General features: G+C 38.1%; 1 protein-coding gene across 3 annotated transcripts in view; it reads left to right on the forward strand.

Annotated features, from left to right (window-relative positions):
• Nucleotides 1–22220, forward strand: part of AFG1L (AFG1 like ATPase) — a 231639-nt gene that overhangs the window by 93715 nt on the left and 115704 nt on the right. For all 3 annotated transcript variants that reach the window (XR_007128171.1, XM_047734093.1, XM_047734092.1), the window contains one exon: nucleotides 14029–14128. Coding sequence is in view for 2 of the 3 variants with exons in the window: in XM_047734093.1 (XP_047590049.1) it covers nucleotides 14029–14128 (100 nt within the window). In the remaining variant the exon portion in view is untranslated. The remainder of the gene's footprint in view (nucleotides 1–14028; nucleotides 14129–22220) is intronic.

Here is a 22220-nt window from a genome sequence, read left to right on the forward strand (position 1 = left end):
CTACCCCCTTAACCCCCATGTTGCATCTCCACTTCCTCGGAGATCATATGATAGCTGTCTTTCTCCAATTGACTTATTTCGCTAAGCATGATACCCTCTAGTTTCATCCACGTCGTCGCAAATGGCAAGATTTCATTTCTTTTGATGGCTGCATAGTATTCCATTCTGTATATATACCACATCTGCTTTATCCATTCATCTGTTGATGGACATCTAGGTTCTTTCCATAGTTTGGCTATTGTAGACATTGCTGCTATAAACATTCGGGTGCACGTGCCCCTTTGGATCACTACGTTTGTATCTTTAGGATAAATACCCAGTAGTGCAATTGCCGGGTCATAGGGTAGTTCTATTTTCAACATTTTGAGGAACCTCCAAGTTGTTTTCCAGAGTGGTTGCACCAGCTTGCATTCCCACCAACAGTGTAGGAGGGTTCCCCTTTCTCCACATCCTCGCCAACATCTGTCATTTCCTGACTTGTTAATTTTAGCCATTCTGACTGGTGTGAGGTGATATCTCATTGTGGTTTTGATTTGTATTTCCCTGATGCCGAGTGATGCGGAGCACTTTTTCATGTGTCTGTTGGCCATCTGGATGTCTTCTTTGCAGAAATGGCTGTTGATGTCTTCTGCCCATTTCTTTTTTTTTTTTTTTAAGATTTTATTTATTTATTTGACAGACAGAAATCACAAGTAGGCAGAGAGGCAGGCAGAGAGAGAAAGGGAAGCAGGCTCCCCGCTGAGCAGAGAGCCCGATGTGGGGCTTGATCCCAGGACCCTGGGATCATGACCTGAGCCAAAGGCAGAGGCTTAACCCACTGAGCCACCCAGGTGCCCCTTCTGCCCATTTCTTGATTGGATTATTTGTTCTTTGGGTGTTCAGTTTGCTAAGTTCTTTATAGATTTTGGACACTAGCCCTTTATCTGATATGTCGTTTGCAAATATCTTCTCCCATTCTGTCAGTTGTCTTTTGGTTTTGTTAACTGTTTCCTTTGCTGTGCAAAAGCTTTTGATCTTGATGAAATCCCAATAGTTCATTTTTGTCCTTGCTTCCCTTGCCTTTGGCGATGTTCCTAGGAAGAAGTTGCTGCGGCTAAGGTCAAAGAGGTTGCTGCCTGTGTTCTCCTCAAGGATTTTGATGGATTCCTTTCTCACATTGAGGTCCTTTATCCATTTTGAGTCTGTTTTCGTGTGTGGTGTAAGGAAATGGTCCAATTTCATTTTTCTGCATGTGGCTGTCCAATTTTCCCAACACCATTTATTGAAGAGGCTGTCTTTTTTCCATTGGACATTCTTTCCTGCTTTGTTGAAGATTAGTTGACCATAGAGTTGAGGGTCTATTTCTGGGCTCTCTATTCTGTTCCACTGATCTATTTGTTTTTGTGCCAGTACCATGCTGTCTTGATGATGACAGCTTTGTAATAGAGCTTGAAGTCCGGAATTGTGATGCCACCAACTTTGGCTTTCTTTTTCAATATTCCTTTGGCTATTCTAGGTCTTTTCTGGTTCCATATAAATTTTAGGGTTATTTGTTCCATTTCTTTGAAAAAAATGGATGGTATTTTGATAGGAATTGCATTAAATATGTAGATTGCTTTAGGTAGCATAGACATTTTCACAATATTTGTTCTTCCAATCCAGGATCATGGAACATTTTTCCATTTCTTTGTGTCTTCCTCAATTTCTTTCATGAGTACTTTATAGTTTTCTGAGTATAGATTCTTAGCCTCTTTGGTTAGGTTTATTCCTAGGTATCTTATAGTTTTGGGTGCAATTGTAAATGGAATTGACTCCTTAATTTCTCTTTCTTCTGTCTTGTTGTTGGTGTAGAGAAATGCAACTGATTTCTATGCATTGATTTTATATCCTGACACTTTACTGAATTCCTGTATAAGTTCTAGCAGTTTTGGAGTGGAGTCTTTTGGGTTTTCCACATATGGTATCATATCATGTGCAAAGAGTGATAGTTTGACTTCTTTTTTGCTGATTTGGATGCCTTTAATTTCCTTTTGTTGTCTGATTGCTGAGGCTAGGACTTCTAGTACTATGTTGAATAGCAGTGGTGATAATGGACATCGCTGCTGTGTTCCTGACTTTAGCGGAAAAGCTTTCAGTTTTTCTCCATTGAGAATGATATTTGCGGTGGGTTTTTCATAGATGGCTTTGGATAGTATTGAGGTATGTGCCCTCTATCCCTACACTTTGAAGACTTTTGATCAGGAAGGGATGCTGTACTTTGTCAAATGCTTTTTCAGCATCTATTGAGAGTATCATATGGTTCTTGTTCTTTCTTTTATTAATGTATTATATCACATTGATTGATTTGCGGATGTTGAACCAACCTTGCAGCCCTGGAATAAATCCCAGTTGGTCGTGGTGAATAACCTTTTAATGTACTGTTGAATCCTATTGGCTAGTATTTTGGTGAGAATTTTTGCATCTGTGTTCATCAAGGATATTGGTCTGTAGTTCTCTTTTTTGATGGGATCCTTGTCTGGTTTTGGGATCAAGGTGATGCTGGCCTCATAAAATGAGTTTGGAAGTTTTCCTTCCATTTCTATTTTTTGGAACAGTTTCAGGAGAATAGGAATTAATTCTTCTTTAAACGTTTGGTAGAATTCCCCCGGGAAGCCATCTGGCCCTGGGCTTTTGTTTGTTTGGAGATTTTTGATGACTGTTTCAATCTCCATACTGGTTATGGGTCTGTTCAGGTTTTCTATTTCTTCCTGGTTCAGTTGTGGTAGTTTATATGTCTCTAGGAATGCATCCATTTATTCCAGATTGTCAAATTTGTTTGCGTAGAGTTGCTCATAGTATGTTCTTATAATTGTTTGTATTTCTTTGGTGTTAGTTGTGATCTCTCCTCTTTCATTCATGATTTTATTTATTTGGGTCCTTTCTCTTTTCTTTTTGATAAGTCTGGCCAGGGGTTTATCAATCTTATTAATTTTTTCAAAGAACCAGCTCCTAGTTTCATTGATTTTTTCTATTGTTTTTTTGGTTTCTATTTCATTGATTTCTGCTCTGATCTTTATGATTTCTCTTCTCCTGCTGGGTTAAAGCTTTCTTTCTTGTTCTTTCTCCAGCTCCTTTAGGTGTAGGGTTAGGTTGTGTACTTGAGACCTTTCTTGTTTCTTGATAAAGGCTTGTACCGCTATATATTTTTCTCTCAGGACTGCCTTTGCTGTGTCCCACAGATTTTGAACCGTGTGTTTTCATTATCATTTGTTTCCATGAATTTTTTCAATTCTTCTTTAATTTCCTGGTTGACCCATTTATTCTTTAGAAGGATGCTGTTTAGTCTCCATGTATTTGGGTTCTTTCCAAATTTCCTCTTGTGATTGAGTTCTAGCTTTAGAGCATTGTGGTCTGAAAATATGCAGGGAATGATCCCAATCTTTTGATACTGGTTGAGACCTGATTTAGGACCCAGGATGTGATCTATTGTGGAGAATGTTCCATGTGCACCAGAGAAGAATGTGTATTCTGTTGCTTTGGGATGAAATGTTCTGAATATATCTGTGATGTCCATCTGGTCCAGTGTGTCATTTAAGGCCTTTATTTCCTTGTTGATCTTTTGCTTGGATGATCTGTACATTTCAGCGAGAGGAGTGTTAAAGTCCCCTACTATTATTGTATTATTGTCGATGTGCTTCTTTGATTTTGTGATTAATTGGTTTATATAGTTGGCTGCTCCCACGTTAGGGGCATAGATATTTAAAATTGTTAGATCTTCTTGTTGGACAGATCCTTTGAGTATGATATAGTGTCCTTCCTTATCTCTTATTATAGTCTTTGGCTTAAAATCTAATTGATTTGATATAAGGATTGCCACTCCTGCTTTCTTCTGATGTCCATTAGCATGGTAAATTGTTTTCTACCCCCTCAGACCCCTTTCAGGTCTGAAATGAGTTTCTTGTGGGCAACATATAGATGGGTTTTATTTTTTATATCCATTCTGATACCCTGTGTCTTTTGGTTGGGGCATTTAGCCCATTAACATTCAGGGTAACTATTGAGAGATATGAATTTAGTGCCATTGTATTGCCTGTAAGGTGACTGTTACTGTATATTGTCTCTGTTCCTTTCTGATCTACTACTTTTAGGCTCTCTCTTTGCTTCGAGGGCCCCTTTCAATATTTCCTGTAGAGCTGGTTTGGTGTTTGCAAATTCTTTCAGTTTTTGTTGGTCCTGGAAGCTTTTATTTATTTATTTATTTATTTATTTATTTATTTATTTATTTTTAAAGATTTTATTTATTTATTTGAGAGAGAGACAGTGAGAGAGAGCATGAGCGAGGAGAAGGTCAGAGGGAGAAGCAGACTCCCCATGGAGCTGGGAGCCCGATGTGGGACTAGATCCCGGGACCCTGGCATCATGTCCTGAGCTGAAGGCAGTCCTCCAACCAACTGAGCCACCCAGGCGTCCCTGTCCTGGATGCTTTTAATCTCTCCTTCTATTTTCAATGATAGCCAGCTGGATATAGTATTCTTGGCTGCATGTTTTTCTCGTTTAGTGCTCTGAATATATCATGCCAGCTCTTTCTGGCCTGCCAGGTCTCTGTGGATAAGTCTGCTGCCAATCTAATATTTTTACCATCGTATGTTACAGACTCTTTTCCCGGGCTGCTTTCAGGATTTTCTCTTTGTCACTAAGACTTGTAAATTTTACTATTAGGTGACGGGGTGTGGACCTATTCTTATTGATTTTGAAGGGGGTTCTCTGCACCTCCTGGATTTTGATGCTTCTTCCCTTTGCCATATTAGGGAAATTCTCTCCAGTAATTCACTCCAATATACCTTCTGCTCCCCTCTCTCTTTCTTCTTCTTCTGGAATCCCAATTATTCTAATGTTGTTTTGTCTTATGGTGTCACTTACCTCTTGAATTCTCCCCTCGTGGTCCAGTAGGTGTTTGTCCCTCTTTTGCTCAGCTTCTTTGTTCTCTGTCATTTGGTCTTCTATATCACTAATTCTTTCTTCTGCCTCATTTATCCTAGCAGTGAGAGCCTCCTTTTTTGATTGCACCTCATTAATAGCTTTTTTTGATTTCAATGTGGTTAGATTTTAGTTCTTTTATTTTTCCAGAAAGGGCTTTTATATCTCCTGAGAGGGTTTCTCTAATATCTTCCATGCCTTTTTCGAGCCCAGCTAGAACCTTGAGCATCGTCATTCTGAACTCTATATCTGACATATTACCAGTGTCTGTATTGATTAGGTCCCTAGCCTTCGGTACTGCCTCTTGTTCTTTTTTTTGTGGTGAATTTTTCCGCCTTGTCATTTTGTCCAGATAAGAGTATATGAAGGAGCAAGTAAAATACTAAAAGGGTGGCAAAGACCCCAGGAAAATACGCTTTAACCAAATCAGAAGAGACTCCAAATCGTGGTGGGGAGAAAGGGGATGAAAAGAGGTTCAGGAAAAAAGAAAAAAAAAGAAACAATTAAAAAAAGAAAGCGAATAAAGAAAAAATATATATTAGATAAACTAGTTAAAAAACGTTAAAAAAGAAAAGGGTAAAAGTTTAAAAAAATTTAGCAGAAGAAGTAAAGAAAATGAAAAAAAAAAACAAATTAAATTAATTGCACGACTAATGAATCATGGGAGAAAGCCATGAGTTCAGAGTTTTGCTTTCTCCTCCTCTGGAATTCCGATGCTCTCCTTGGTATTGAACCTGCACTCCTTGGTAGGTGAACTTGGTCCTGGCTGGGTTTTTTGTTGATCTTCTGGGGGTGGGGCCTGTTGTAGTGATTCTCAAGTGTCTTTGCCCCAGGCGGAGTTGCACCGCCCTTACCAGGGGCGGGTCTGAGTAATCCGCTCGGGTTTGCTTTCGGGAGCTTTTGTTCCCTGAGCGCTTTCCTTAGAGTTCCGGAGGGCGGGAATGAAGATGGTGGCCTCCTGGTCTCCGGCCCAGAGGAGCCGAGAGCTCGGGGCCCTACTCCTCAGTGCGCCCTCAGAGAATAGCGCCCAATAACTCCCGTCTCCCTGGCCTCCCGCCTCGCTCCGAGCTCACCCAGGCTGCGACCGGTTCAAGATAACCCCGAGCTGAGAGTCACTCCTCGGCTCTATCTCTGCAGCCGGCTTCCCCGGTCTAAAACCTGTAAGCTCTGCGACACTCAGACACCCCCGATCCTTCTGTGACCCTGCGGGACCTGAGGCCACGCTGACCCCGCGTGGGCTTAGCCTCTGGAGCGATGTCCCTCAGCGGAACAGACTTTTAAAAGTCCCAATTTTGTGCTCCGTTGCTCTGCCCCTTGTGGGAGCTGGCCCCTCCCCCTGCAGTCTATCTTCCCGTAGCTTTGGATTCACTTCTCCGTCAGTCCTACCTTTCAGAAAGTGGTTGATTTTCTGTTTCTAGAATTGCTGTTCTTCTTCTCTTCGATCTCCCGTTGGATTTGTAGGTGTTTGCAATGTTTAGATAAGCTATCTAGCTGATTTCCTGCTACCGATGTAGCCCCAGCCTGCTACTTCTCTGCCATCTTGACTCCTCCTCCTCCTCATTATGATCTCTTAATCACATTATCGCCAAAATCTTGAGTTAGCACAGTTAAATTTTTGATTAGGACATTGAAGTTATTTTTTTTAATATTAATACCTAGACTTTGTAAAATGATTCATGGTTTACAAAGTGTTTTTATGTCTATAAAATCGTTATTCATTTAATTCTATAAAGTAGGGATGCCTGGGTAGCTCAGTCATTAAGTGTCTGCCTTTGACTTAGGTCATAATTCCAGGGTCCTGGGATCGAGCCCCTCATTAGGCTCCCTGCTCCTTCCTCTCCCATTCCCCTGCTTGTGTTCCCTCTCTCACTGTATCTCTCTCTGGCAAATAAATAAGTAAAATATTTTTTAAAATTCCATAAAGTAGTTATTATATTCATGTAGATGAGGAATATTGAGGCATCAGAATTTCCTTGGTATCATATAAAAATCATGACCTTTAGCGTAAAAAATGCAAATTTTAAAGCATTTGGAGTAAAGATTCATCTGTTGCTGTGACACGCAGATCATTGGCAAGACTATTTAAGAAGGTTAAGACCCGATGACAATTTGATGGTGCAAAAGAGATCCTCAGAGAATTAATGGCAAGCAAGGCCAAATTACCCATTAGGTGTATTAGGCACAGAACTTAGAGACCATGATACTTTCAGGGGTCCATGAAAATATTTTAATTTCTTTTAAAATTTGTAGAAAAAAATGAACATATCATAATGAATTCAGCCTGTATCTCTATATATTTTATACCAACCCAGTCATAAAATATTATTTATGAATGTAAACACACATATTTTCAAATGCATTTTCTTCTTTTTTTTTTTTTTAAAGATTTTATTTATTTATTTGAGAGAGAGTGTGCCTGTTTACATGAGTTGGGGAGGTGAGGGAGGGGCAGAGGGAGAGGGAGAAGCAGACTCCCTGCTAATCACAGGGCTCAATGCTGGGCTTGATCTTAAAAAAATTTTTTTTAAGATCTTAGGACTCCAGGATCATGCCTTGAATCAAAGTCAGACACTTAACCGACTGAGCCACCCCTCTTTAGGTACCCCGCAAATGCATTTTCTCATTGAGGAAAGGACTCATGAAGGTAGAAATGCCTAAGACCCATGAAAGTCATAATGCTACCCCAATATTGAAGCCCTAACAGAAACCTCTCTGGTTGCACTGGGTGTTCTCCATTGAGTTCAGATTTCAGAGTGTCAATGCGTGGTTGGGAAGAAGGCAACAAAAGCAACTCTCAGAATGCTCATGTTCTAAATGAGTGAGTCTTGCAAAAGAAAGGCAAGCAATAAAAATGATTTTTGAAATTACATATTAACTATAAAGGAGATCAGGGGGGGATAGGCCCCTCAGTTGTAAAATGTTGCTTGCTAACAAAGAGAGAGTTGATATGATCAAGTGGTCATCGCCTGCCCCGTCCAAAGTTGGTTTGATGTTCATTCGTTTACTCATCCATCCCAGTTGCCTTAAATAAAGAGCCTTATCCCATACTGTAGGACACGATCTGACCCACAGTCAAATGGACCATGTCTGGACATCTGATCTATGAATACCAAGCCTACAAGCTTGCCAGCAACATTGCACTTGTATGGTGGGCGCCGGGGATTGGGCCCGTCATGTCCTCTGTCTCGTGTCTTTGAACTAAAAGCCACTGAGGTGGGGCGCCTGGTGGCTCAGTGGGTTAAAGCCTCTGCCTTTGGCTCGGGTCATGATCCCAGGGTCCTGGGATCAAGCCCCGCATTGGGCTCTCTGCTCCGCAGGGAGCCTGCTTCCTCCCCTCTCTCTCTCTGCCTGCCTCTCTGCCTACTTGTGATCTCTCTCTCTCTGTCAAATAAATAGTGTCTTAAAAAAAAAAAAGGTAAGGTCAGGTCCCACATGATAATGAAGCAGGAACAAAGACACATAGGAAATAACTGACTCACATTAGGGGGGAGGGCTACAAGGCTGCTTCTTGGACAGCTGCTGAGGTCTCCAGAGCTACCTCGGCTCCCGTTGCCAGCAGGTGTTATCCGTGCTGTTGGCATCCTGGAGTTTCCAGTAAACCCCTTTACTTTGGCTCAATCTCCTGTGCCTATTGCTTGCAAACAGCCTTGATGGGGCTGGATCTGGGAACCATAGCTAATAGTGGATGTTATACCAAATGCTTCTTTCCCACTAGGCCTCTGACAAAGATATGCTCAGAGATACTAAAACCAGACTGAATATCAAATTGATTGCTTTGATTTGATGACAAGTGCTACTGGAATGTAGCATTCTATTACGTTAGAGTTGACAACATGAGAGAACCCTCTGCCTTTGAACAGAGTTGGCCTGCGTGTCCTAGGATGAAAAATATTAGTAGTTTTGTTCTTTTATTTCCTCTGCAATTCCAGCCTCCAAGCCTGGAGTTTACCGCTGTATGTGAGAAAAGGCCAATTATCTGTATATACCCGCTGTTGAGAAGAACCAGAGAAACTAAGAGTGTAAGGGCAAGAATATGTCCACTAAGGACAGAGGTGATCCCTGAGCAGAACCTGGATCTCCAAGTTCAATATCTAGACTGTCTTCTACTGCTTTTAGAAAAGCTCCTCTAGCATACCAAAACTGGATTTTTTTGCTAATCTAGATCTCTTCTTGTCTCCTTTTTCTAAAATTCAGAGGTAAAAGGATACCCCCAAAATATTGCTGTAGCAGCACTCTGGTTCCCAACATCCACATACCTTAGAACAAAAAAGCAGAGCCTTTGCACTGAAATTTCTGCCTGGGGCATTCTCCCCCAGACCCCCTCAAAGAGTCTCTCACTTCTTTATATCTTTCCTTAGTTATCTCCTTAACAAGGCCTAGTCTTACAAAATTGTGGCTTGCCATTAACCAAAGTCCCTTATTGTCCTTTTTAAAACCATTCTTTAAAAAAAAAATATATCACATTCTGACATGTGTATATATATTAATTATATTTACTGTTTATTATATATATTATATATGTATAATAATGTATTCTTTTTTTTTTTAAAGATTTTATTTATTTATTTGACAGAGAGAGATCACAAGCAGGCAGAGAGGCAGGCAGAGAGAGAGGAGGAAGCAGGCTCCCTGCTGAGCAGAGAGCCCGATGCGGGGCTCGATCCCAGGACCCTGAGATCATGACCTGAGCCGAAGGCAGCGGCTTAACCCACTGAGCCACCCAGGCACCCCAATAATGTACTCTTGAAAGCAGAAATCTTTGTTTTGGTAATTGATGTATCTCAGATGTCTAGAACAATGTTTGAGGATGAGCGAATGCGTAATAATGAGTGAAAGAATGAATGAATAAATCCTAGTACCAAACGATAAATATTGAAGTAGTCTCTCAAATAAGTCCCACTTCCCATATATAGAATAATATCTCATAATTTTCCTGTCAACGTTTTGATTTATCTTCACATTTTTTGTCTAATAGATGAAAAATGGTAGGTCGTTGTTTTAATGTATATTCCTTAAGTAATAATATAGTTGAAATTTTTCTACATTTGTTTAGTAACTAGTTAAAATTCATCTTTTATGAACTATTTGAGACAATGCCATTTATTGGAATGCTTACATCCCACCTATTATGTATATTCTGTTATAACATTAGTTACTGTTTTTTTTTTTTAAAGATTTTATTTATTTATTTGACAGACAGAAATCGCAAGTAGGCAGAGAGGCAGGCAGAGAGAGAGAGAGGAAGGGAAGCAGACTCCTTGCTGAGCAGAGAGCCCGACTCGGGGCTCGATCCCAGGACCATGGGATCATGACCCGAACCGAAGGCAGCGGCTTTAACCCACTGAGCCACCCAGGCGCCCCTAGTTATTGTTTGTTGAGTACTATGTGCCTATGTTCTTAACTACTGTGCTGTGTACTGTTCCATCGACAGCTAAAATTCAATACAGCTTTATATAGATAACATGTAATTATACTAGGATATATACCATACACAGATAATAGTCCTAGCTAACATTTCTTGAGGACTTACTGTAAGGATCATAACAATTTTGCAGAATAGGTATTATTACTACCTTCATTATACTGATGAGGAAATAAAGGGTCAGAGAAGTTAACTAACTCGTCCAAGGTCACACAGCTGGTAACTCAGTTTGAATTCATCATTAGTGCTCTAATGCACTAGTAGTAACAGCAATGTTACATGTTCTCTTTGGCATATGATGTCTTGTATTATATATTTAAATATACAGATCTGGAGCTGGATAGACTTCTAGTAGATGTTTTAATGATAGGACCTAAAAATTATCCTTAAGCCCTATTAATCCTGCTACAGTACACTGCTGATTTACTAGAAAAGAATTTTTTAGGCGCTTTACTCTTAACAATTGTATGTCTACAATCACCACTTCACTTCTAAAATTGAGTCCTCTTAGTTCTTGATTTTTAACTAGGCATTATTGGCCTTTAGGTGGTGTTAATTAATATAATATTTATTTTACTAGGGAGCTGAAAGAAAATTATTGCTGCTTAAAAACAAGAATACATGTGCTCTTGAATTTGGGGAATTTTTGTGTTATGTTTTGACAGCATTCAGATTACATTTGTACAATGTTCCTCATTAGCTTGGTTATTTCACTAAGTATAGCGTTTCAGTTTTGCCAGATTGTCAAATATACTACATTCTGTTTGAGAAATTTGTTTTGGTAGGTTGTTTTTATGTGTTCTAGTTGCTGAGATAAAAGAGCAGCTTTTCCTCAAAGTTTTCTTTAGGGTCTTTGTTATGTTGACTTTGAATATTTACATTTTTTTTTTTTGTTAAAACATTTATGATTCTGAAGGTATAATACGGAAAGAAACTGATTTTTTTTCTTGGAAGTTATTTTTTCCTGTCTCTTTCAGGGCCATTGGATAGATGCTTTACTAATAGAGTCTAAAAAAAAAAAAAAAAAAAAAAAGAATTCTGATGAGCAGAATATCATGCAAAATTCTCCTCTATAAGCTATCAATATCATTTAAAAAATAGTTTTGACCGTTTTTGTAAAACAGGAAAGCTATTAAAAACTGCTAATAAAAAATAGGTGCTTATTTTTGTGCTAATACTAATTACTGATAATGCATGCTTATGTTTGTCACTCATTACATGGCACTGTACCAATCAGTGGGTGACTGAGACTCAGGCACTTACATATGTAAATTAACCATTAGATTTTTTTTTTTTTCTTTTTTACTTAAGTGAGTCATAATGGAAAGCAACTCTAGGTCATAAAAAATCTTTTCTCTTTAATGCTAATGAAATGTCTCCCCCTCTCTGTATTAGCAGACTACCCTTATTGGTAATCTGTAGCCTTCTCTTTTGTTCTTGGTGGTAATGAAATGCCGGGTGCTAAAAAAGCCGGCTCTCCAAGAATGTGTGGCCAATTGTCTTCTGTTCACTTCTACTGTAAAATTACTGTTCCCCAGCAAAGCTGAGCAAGTGCAGGGACAAGATCAAAAGAGTATACATTGGCACCCGGCTACCCCAAGTGACTCCTGCTTTATTAATTAGCCATAGCTTCTCCAAGTTAATTTACTCTGGTAGAGCAAAGACATTTTGTAATACAAAAACAACAAATTATGATTCAACCACAAGTCTTTATTGTTTGCTTTTCTTCAACTTCCAGCTTAAACCTTTGCACCGTTACAAGCTAAATGTCTCTTCACTTTTCTAAACCGTAGGGCACGAAAGCTGTTTTTAATTTTTTTTTTTCAAAAACATTGGTGAGATAGTCAAATGACCATTTTTATTTTCTAAAATTGGGCAACTTTTAATTGATAGCATTCTCTTTCAAAGTCAGTGTATTGGGAATCCAATTTAAAAGTGCGCTTGCTTCTAAAATTTGCAAGCTTGTTTGCTTTCTCATCAGAAATGCCACTGGTGTCTAAGCATTTGAAAAGGGCCTTCTCTGTGAGTATTTTTGCGGAAGCAAAATTTGACAGTGATCCTAAGCTCCAAATTAAATATCACTTTCCTAAATAATTAAATAGTACGACTTTCCTTTTCATTTTAATCACCACTCTGTAATTTCCTGAAGTCTTTTTAATTTAAGGAATCTTCAGGAGTTTTCTAGTTAATGTTTTAAAGTTATAGCCTAAGACAGCAAAAAAAGACAAAAAAAAAAAAAAGGAAAAAAAAAAAAAGCTCTGCACATCCCTGTTTTCTGGTTTGGTTTGGTTTTTGTTCAAGTGGGAAAGGAATAATGAAACTTTTGCATAAAACATCAGCTGAAAAGCAAAAACTGACATAGACCTGAGTAAGCCAGGTGGTTGGTTGTTGTGTTATACAACCTCTCAGTTGGTAACTTTAAGTATTTTGATCTAATTTGAAAGAATTCCCCCAATTTCTATGCTCTAACATAGTTTAAAAATAACAGTGATATTTATTGTATATGTTTTGTGAATATAAAACAGATTTTATTATGATGATCTAAAATGCTATTAGAGATCAAAATATTTTTACTCGAAAAGTATCTAAAACCCATATTATTATTTTTATAAGGGAAGGTGCAATGATTAATATCTACCTTTACTATACATTTGTTTTTGAACTCAACTTCCTTCCCTCCTTAATTTCTCTATTTCTTTGTGACTTTAAAGAGCTTTTTAAAAAGTTAGTAAGCTTACTTGTTAATTGCGGATTTTTTAAAAAATTTAGAAAAGATATATGCATTTCTGTAACTTAGATGGAGTGGTTTTATCTATATTACACATTTCTGCTTTTGTTAGAAGTAATTTTTTAAAGTCCTGCATGAACCATGCTTGTAAGGTTTTTCTTTCTTTCTCTCTCTTTTTTTAATAGAAGGAATATTTGTGTTTGCGAAGGTTAGCAGAGGCTGGCTGTGCTGGAAGTGACTGCAGTGCCTTTTGATTATTCATGGACAGTAATAGAAGGCACTTAAAAAGAACAATGAAATTGCTTATTTTTGTGATGGGCCATCTGTTGAATTGTTTTGTGCAACAATTGCACAATAGTATCTATGTCATATCATTCTATTTTCAACAGCAGCTGATTATGTCTCACTGGCTATTTGTCCTTATTTCTAAAGTCCCATGACCATTTAAAGTCACCTTTTCAGGGACCTTTGCCAGAAAGGTATTAGAAATCTCAATTGGCTTGTTTATTATTCTTTTTTCTTTTTTTTTTTTTCCTTTTTTTTCCTCTTTCTCCTCTTTTTGCCCTGAGGGGCGGGGGGTTGGATGGAGTGTGTGATGGGAGTAGAAGGAGGGATTTGGTCATGTTAGTTCTAATTAATCAGACTTCCTAAATGTTTAGGACAATTATCTGTGCTTTCCACCTGTAGTTTATAAAAGAAGTTAACATAGAACCATTTGATAATTTGCTTAGAAATGATAGGCTTGCAAGAAAGAGTCAAGTTTAAAAGACTACCATACAGTCTTTCATGCTTTTAATTATCTACTGTTTTCTTCATGGTGATAATTAGAATTTTTCTCTTGGATTCACTTCCATCCTTTAAAAAAAAAAAAAAGATGAGCCATTAGCAAATTTGTTAGAGCAGAAGTGAAATTAAAATAAAACAAATGTGTTGTTGTCCATAGGTCACTGACATTGCTGATGCCATGATTCTGAAACAGCTTTTTGAAAATCTGTTCAAAAATGGGGTCGTCGTTGTGGCAACATCCAACAGGCCACCGGAAGGTAAAAACAAACATTGTGCTAATCTCTTCCAATTAGGTGGAAACTAATAAGCTTTGAAAAAATCTATACTTTCTATATTCATCTTACTGTGTTAATAAAATCTGATGACTTTGCTTATCATTAATTTTTAAAGGACTTAATCTAAAAAATCAGTTGGTATTCTTAGTGAGGTAAATCCATGTGATCCCCTGTGTTCGACAGACTTGCTGTTTTTCTCTGAGTGTTTGATTTAAGTTCATATCAAAAAATGATGTTGAAGACCTGGAGGGGGTCCTGTAGGACTAGCCAAGAGGGTCCTTGGCTTTGTGCAGGATGCAAATGCAAAGCAGCAAGAAGTGAGAGCAGAGTTTATTGAATGTACAGAGAGGGCAGATACAGACGAAGCGACTGGGAGACATGGAAAAGAAAGGAGGATGAGTTCTGTCTTTATTTGGGGTCTGGCATTTTTTATTAAGGATCATGGTGTGGTGTATGTGTCCTCTCAGGCATTCAGGAGCCAGTGAGAATGAAGATGAGCCCCGGGCGTTATTCCTTGGAGCCGAGGTGTCTTGGTGTTGAGATGTCTAGCGCTGGTGGTCTGGAATACACATTTGACAGCTTTGTTCAGTCATTGTCATCTGGTCCTTCCTTAGATGTTATTTGTTTTGAAGAAGTCATGAACTTCTTGTCCCTTACAAGGAGGACATACACTATTTGCATTCTGAGGCATGTGTAAAATGGGGTGGGGGTCCTAGCAAGAATAGAAGCAGGAAGAGGAGCAAAAAGAAGATTTTTATGGAATTGTTCAGTTTCTCTGTCTCAGAAATACAAGCCTTTCTAATAGCTTTTTAGGGGTCATAAAAGAAACTCAATGAAATAAAAGATAGAAAACTCCTAACTGAATCTTAGAAAAAGACTTAACTCTTGCTTGCATATAAGTAGTTTCTAATACTTAATCTCTAAAGAAGCACTTGTGGGGACACCTGGGTGGCTCAGTTGTTAAGCGTCTGCCTTGAGCTTGGGTCTTGATCCCAGGGTCCTGGGATCGGCCCCGCATCAGGCTTCCTGATCGGAGGGGAGTCTGCTTCTCCCTCTCCCTCTGCTTCCACCCTCATGTTCTCTCTCAAATAAATAAATAAAATCTTAAAAACAACAACAACAAAGAAGCACTTGTGGGAGACATTAATTACTTAGTACCTTTTTAAAAAAAGATTTATTTATTTTAGAGAGAGAGTGTGAGTGGGGGGTGGTGCAGAGGGAGAGAATCTTAAGCAGGCTCCCCGCTGAGTATGGAGCCCAGTGCAGGGCTCAGTCCCACAACCCATGAGATCATGATTTGAGCCAAAACCAAGAGTCCAATGCTTAACCGATTGAGCCACCCAGGCACCCCAATTACTAATATCTCTGAATCCAGTTAATTCAAACAAGTGTAATTATACCTAATCTGTTATACTACAAGAAAATTGTGGGACGCCTGGGTGGCTCAGTTGGTTAAGCAGCTGCCTTCGGCTCAGGTCATGATCCCAGCGTCCTGGGATCGAGTCCCACATCGGGCTCCTTGCTTGGCGGGGAGCCTGCTTCTCCCTCTGCCTCTGCCTGCCATTCTGTCCGCCTGTGCTCACTCTCTCTCCCTCTCTCTCTGACAAATAAATAAAAAAAAATCTTTAAAAAAAAAAAAAAAGAAAATTGTGAGTGATTCTCTCAGGGGCATTTATTAAAATTTATATGAGTTTATGGAGTGCGTTCTTATGATTTACCAGGGTGGCAACCTTATGAGACAAGGTAATGAGTTTTTTCATATTACATCATTTATCAAGACTCTCCTTTAGCTGACTATTGACCTAATAATGTCATCAGTATTATCTTTAGACACTCAGTGACAAGCTATGTTTATAATTAGCAAGGTGCTAGAACAAGCTTGCCGCCTCCCTTACCACCAGTAAAGACCGCTGAAAAGAAAATTGCAGTTGGCTGTGATAAACTGAGGAAGGACTGCCACAAGGAAATGTTAAGGAACATTCTGGAGCTCGTAGCTTTGTAGAGTGAGCAAAGTTACAGGCCCACCAGGGTAGCATGTAGAGCCACTTTTCCAGAGAAGACTGAAAGGTTAAGATGTGGAATTGAAAAAATTGGGCATTAACCACAAATGTGAACCATAGAAGGGATACTGTTACATATTTGGTTTTTTGGTCACGGCAGACAAGTGATCATCATGAATGGCTTAATATTTTAATATAAAGAAGATGGCATGTATATATATGCCAGGTAAAGATAAATGTGTAGGACAAAGAATAAATAGGTCAGTGGAAGGCATTTGACTGCAAAGGGGCAAAATGAGAGATTTTTTTTGGGGGGGTGGTGATGGAAATGTTTTGCATCCCGATTGTGGTTGTGATTACATGTATTCAAACTGATAGAATTGTACACCAGAAAAGTTAATTGAAATTAACAACAAACCACATGGATAATCAATGGCAGAGAAGAGGTTAGAACCTAGATATTGTGACTCTTTAACACATTGTCCTCTATCATTTCTCCTTGTTGGTCATCCCTGACCTTTTTGTACCCTGTCCTAGAAAAAGGACCAACAACTTGGTTGATTTCCAACCAACAAAATGCATTCAACTTTTTTTTTTTTTTAAAGATTTCATTTATGTACTTGACAGATCACAAGTAGGCAGAGAGGCAGGCAGAGAGAGAGAAGAGGAAGCAGGCTTCCCGCTGAGCAGAGAGCCCAATGTGGGGCTCGATCCCAGGACCCTGGGATCATGACCTGAGCCGAAGGCAGAGGCTTTAACCCACTGAGCCACCCAGGCACCCCTACGTCACAGCTTTTAATCTAGAGCCCCAACATAGGTTGTTAACTGTTTTAAAATAGCGTCTACTTTCTCCTCTCTCTCTCTCTGTCTTTCTCTCTGCTTACTTGTGATTTCTGTCTGTCAAATAGATAAATAAAATCTTAAAAAAAAATAAAATAAAATAGTATCTACTAATTCTTGGAGTGTTACAAGAGGTGGGGGAAGAATCTTCTCGCCAGAGAGTTCTCCCAGTAGCTGGAGAGAGCATGACGCATGTGAGTAATTGAAAGGTAGCCAGTGTGGCGGGAGAACCGGAGGAGGGGGGAATAGGATGCAGTGAGGCACAACGTGAATCTGGAGAAATGAGAGCTAGACTTTATAAAGCTGTAATAAGGACTTTGGATTTTATTCTAAGAGAAATGGGAAGATACTGAAGTACTTTAAGTGGGGACTGACAAGATCGGAGGTGGACTATCACTGGGTGTAGTGTACAGAATGGTTACAGAGTGGGGTGCGTTAATATGGTGGCCTCAGTGAAGACATCTTAGGAGATCTTGCAGTACACTGGGTGAGAAGTGGTGCTAGCTTGTTATAAGGCAGTGATTGTCACCTAGGAGGCTATTTGGCAATGTTAAGGTAGTTTTGGTTGTCACAACTAGGCAGGGTGGTGTTGGGTACTGCTTTCGGCCTCTAGTCATTCTATAGAAGCCAGAAATTCTGCCAAAATGTCATATAATATGCATGGCTACCCCCCACAACAAGGAATTATTTAGCCAAAAATGTCTGTAGTTCGGAGGTTCAGAAAGTCTGATATAAGGTGATACCTATGGATATGAAGAGGATAGATCTGAAAGATAGTCAAGAAGTAAAATGGATAGCACCTGGTTATAGGTTGAATACTGAGGAAAAGAGAAAGGAAAATGTAGAAACTGCTTTAAAATTTCAGGCTCGTAAAACTAGGTGGTGATGTCTGTCATTTAATAAAGACAGTGTAATCTGGAGGTTGAAGATTCAGAAGATAGTGCTCAGTGAGAAAAACATTTTTCCCCCTTCATTAATTTTTTTGGCTTCTCTATTTAATTTTCTTCCACTTCATTCATTTCATTGCCTCCATTTCTAGTTGTAAAGCATCAACTTCATGAACAAGAATGGGGATTATTGTTGTTGATGGAAGCTACTCTCATACCCTCATCTCTTAACAGCCTATAACTTAATTGTCAATTAATAGACAAATTATTAATTTTAGTAGAAAGTGATCAGGAACATTTAATAAGGAACTAATATTTTTTACTTAATTGGTTTGTTTGTTTATTTATTTATTTATTTGAGAGAGAGAGAGAGCATGAGAAGAGAAAGGTCAGAGGGAGAAGCAGACTCCCTGCCGATCAGGGAACTCGATGCAGGACTCATTTCTGGGACTCCACGATCATGACCTGAGCTGAAGGCAGTTGCTTAACCAACTGAGCAACCCAGGCGCCCCAGCAATCAGTAATTTTAATGGGAAAAAAACTGATAGCCAAGTGAAAGCAACACCAGAGTTTAGGAACCTAAGAGAGAAAAATCCTGTAGAAGAGAAGAAAAGGATGCAAAACTTGGGGGTGGAGGTGAAGGGAATAAGGTACCAATGAGTGACTGCCTGTATGTCCTACTTTTGAATTCCTGTCTTTCTTGGGCCCAAGGCCTCACCTTCTATACCCCCATGTAGTTGTTAAAACCCCAAACCAGGGCATGTCTTGTGATGAGCACTGGGTGTTATAGGCAGCTAATGAATCTGTGAACATTACTCAAAAACTAATGATGTACTATATGTTGGCTAACTGAACATAATAACTATAAAAAAAGAACAACCCAAACTTAAAAAAAAAAAAAAAAAGAAAAGAAATGGAAGGAAAACTTCTAAATTAATTCTGAGGCCAGCATAACCAGATAGCAAAACCAGGTAAAGGCTCCACTAAAAAATGAGAACTACAGGCCAATATCCCTGATGAGCATGGGTGCTAAAGTTTTCAGTAAAATACTAGCAAATTGAATCCAACAGTACCTTTAAAGAATCATTCACTACTCATGTGGGACTTATTCTTGGGCTGCGGGGGTGGGTCAATATTTGCAGTTCACAATACCAGTTTATATTTATCTCACAAACATTGTCAATAGTGTATTTGTTTATGTTTCCCTTTTCATGTTCACTGCTAGGAAGCTTAGATTCAAACTTGTAGATGACCCAGAGCAAATATTTAAGTCATTATACTATGCAATTTGGGCTTTGTTCCCAGCTTCATTCAGTATCCTCTCATTTTCTTCTTCTCTCATCCTCCTTTTTTTTTTTTTAATTTAATTTTTTTCAGTGTTCCTACTTTTAATCTATGTTCCTTTGTTGCATTTTATTTAATCTCATAAGCTTCCTTAAATCTTTCTTTTTTGGAACCTGGGGATACAAACAAATATAAAGTTCATAAGCAAATGTATTTCAATAAAGCTTGTATCTATTTTTGCAAATCCAAAAACAAAACAAAAACAGCAAGCAAACAAAAAACCCAAACCAGTATCAGCTGATGATTATTACTGCTTTAGCTTTTAGTCTCCTATTTGTTAGTCTGTAGGGATTTTCCTAGTTTCTTGCAGGCTTTAAATATGGTTAGTATATTTTAAATGAAGTTATAGTGTAACATTTTTAATGCTACTATTTTATATTTTGTTGGATAATCTGGTTAAGGCTTTTGAAAGTGAAACAGAGAGGATCTTGGATCAGATCCATAGGAATAGGAAATTGCTAGAAAATTTTCAGATAAATTAGATCTAGATCTACTTTGTATTTAATTTCTTATTTTTGTAAAATCTCACTTAGAAGATTTATTTGTCATTTTTATCATTTAAGGAAATAGTTTATGTGGCCCATATACAAATAGACAGTTTTACTTTTCAAAGTTTATGCCGTCAGGTCATTAGAAAAGCCTAAAACAAAAATCTACAATTAAAATTTCACATATATGCTACTCAGTTTTTAGGTTCTGCAATAAAACGTTGTTAATTAAATGATATTCTAATAGAGAAAATACATATTTAAGAACATGAGGACCCTAACAACAGATTGATAATAGGCAAGTAAATGAAATTATTTAAAATGTAAAATTATAAGTTTAAGAACTTATTCAATCAAAAAATAAGAATACATTTTTATGGGGAAATAGAATATGTAAATTCATTTCAACTGTTCTTCTTTGACAGTAAAACACAGAGTGGTAAAAAAAAGAAAGTCCCCTATTGACTGAAGTTTAGGACTCAGAACAGTGCATTCTGGTCTTTCTAGTTTTACATTTACTGTTTATTACAATAAAAATGCTGCAGGCAGCATTAGAATGCCCAAGAATGATCCTGTATTAGATTAACAGGCAACAACACTATGTGATCCTTCCTCAAGCAGCACATCCACAGTAAATAAAAAGCTGGATATCACTAGAAAGTTGGCTAGCAGTTATGCACACACATACAATAAATGTAATATATTGTATTAATATTTCTAGGGAGAAAAAATCCAGTTGTGTTAGCCATAAAGGCTATAAACTTTGGCAAAATTCAGCATCTTTCTTGATAGAATCACTTCCTAAAATATAAATAGATGGGTAGTTTCTTAATATGATATCAAATATGGGTATGTCAGTTCAAAAGTCAGAATTATGCTTAGTGGGGACACTGGTATTTCTGTGGTGAGTATGAACAAAGGAAGGATGCCAACTATCACTTTTTAACATTGAACTACAGTAGAGACAGAGACATAAGAACAACTAGGAGGTTAGGGAGGGGAACCAAGGAAAAACCACATATCTTCATTTTAGGGATTCTCCAAGATTAGTCATATCACTCCTTTTTCAAGGTTATATAAAAAGAAAATACCATAATATGGGAACAATAAGTAGAAAAGAGAAGTAAGTATTAGAAAATTTCTGTGTTAGAGTCTTTAAAAATCAAGAAAACATAGACTGTAATATAGAAGATCTAAGCAGAGAGAAGACAGATTGAATTGAAAACCTTTTTATAAGAAATTGGCTAAAATAAAAGAAAGTTAAATGAAATAAAAAAAGATTAAATTAATTTAAATTAATGAAAGCATTAGAAGCATTAACTTTTAGAATTGAAACTACAGAAAATGAAATCAGTGATGTAGGAAAACAACATAAGAGGTATGTAGAAATAGAATAAAAGAATAAAAGGATGAAAAAAATAAGTGTCCTGGAGGAAAGAGGTCTTAATGTGAACTTACTAAAAAGAAATGCTTGAAATAAGAAAATTGATGATACCAATGAACCGAATGTAATTGAATATTTGTAGTTACTGCTTGCTTAGATATTTGTGAATTGTGTTCCCCTTTGAAAGAGTGTTTGCTGATCCTGAGTGACAGCATCATCATTTGTTGTACTTATAACTAGGGAAATACAGAGTCAGGTATTTTATTTTATTTATTATTTTTTTAGATTTTATTTACTTATTTGACAGAGAGAGAGAGCATGAGCAGCAGAGAGAGAAGGAGATTCCCTGCTGAGTAGGGACCCCCCCCCCCAGGTGGGGGCTCGATCCCAGGACCCTGGGATCGTGACCTGTGCCAAGGGCAGATGCTTAACCAACTGAGCCACCCCACAGTCAACTATTTTAGAATTTAAGATACACCTTCTACTTTTCAAATAACTAGAGAAAAGATAAAAGAAAAAAATATCTCTTAGAGCAAAAACTAGAAAGCAGAAGAAACAGCAACAAGTATGGGTAAAGAACGTAAAACAAGATCAGGCATGCTGACAGAAGATATAAATGGGTTACATTTCTCTATTAAAAATGAAAACTTCCGGGATGCCTGGGTGGCTCAGTGGGTTAGGCCTCTGTCTTTGGCTCAGGTCATGGTCTCAGGGTCCTGGGATCAAGCCCTGTATCGGGCTCTCTGCTCAGCTGGGAACCTGCTTCCCCCCCCCCCCCCACCGCCTGCCTCTCTGTCTACTTGTGATCTCTCTCTCAAATAAATAAATAAAATCTTTAAAATAAAATAAAATAAAAACTAAAACTTCTGATGTGGCTGAGTAACCTCCTAGCCAAATGGCCTTCTTTGAGACAATATGGAAAAAATATATAACACAACTATCTGAAGGTCTTGAAGAGTAAAAAATGTCGGGCAGATCCTAGAAGGGCGATAGACTTAGAAGAAAGTCCAAAATTGGAGAGAATATCTTTTCTTTTCTTTCTTTCTTTTTTTTTTTTAAATAGCTGTCATCTTTAAGGTAGGTAAAGTCAGTGCTGCATTGAATGACCGAAATTCTGATAAAAAACTCACA

This window comes from Lutra lutra, chromosome 6 (genome assembly GCF_902655055.1).
Source record: "Lutra lutra chromosome 6, mLutLut1.2, whole genome shotgun sequence".
In the NCBI taxonomy this organism is placed as follows: Eukaryota; Metazoa; Chordata; class Mammalia; order Carnivora; family Mustelidae; genus Lutra; species Lutra lutra.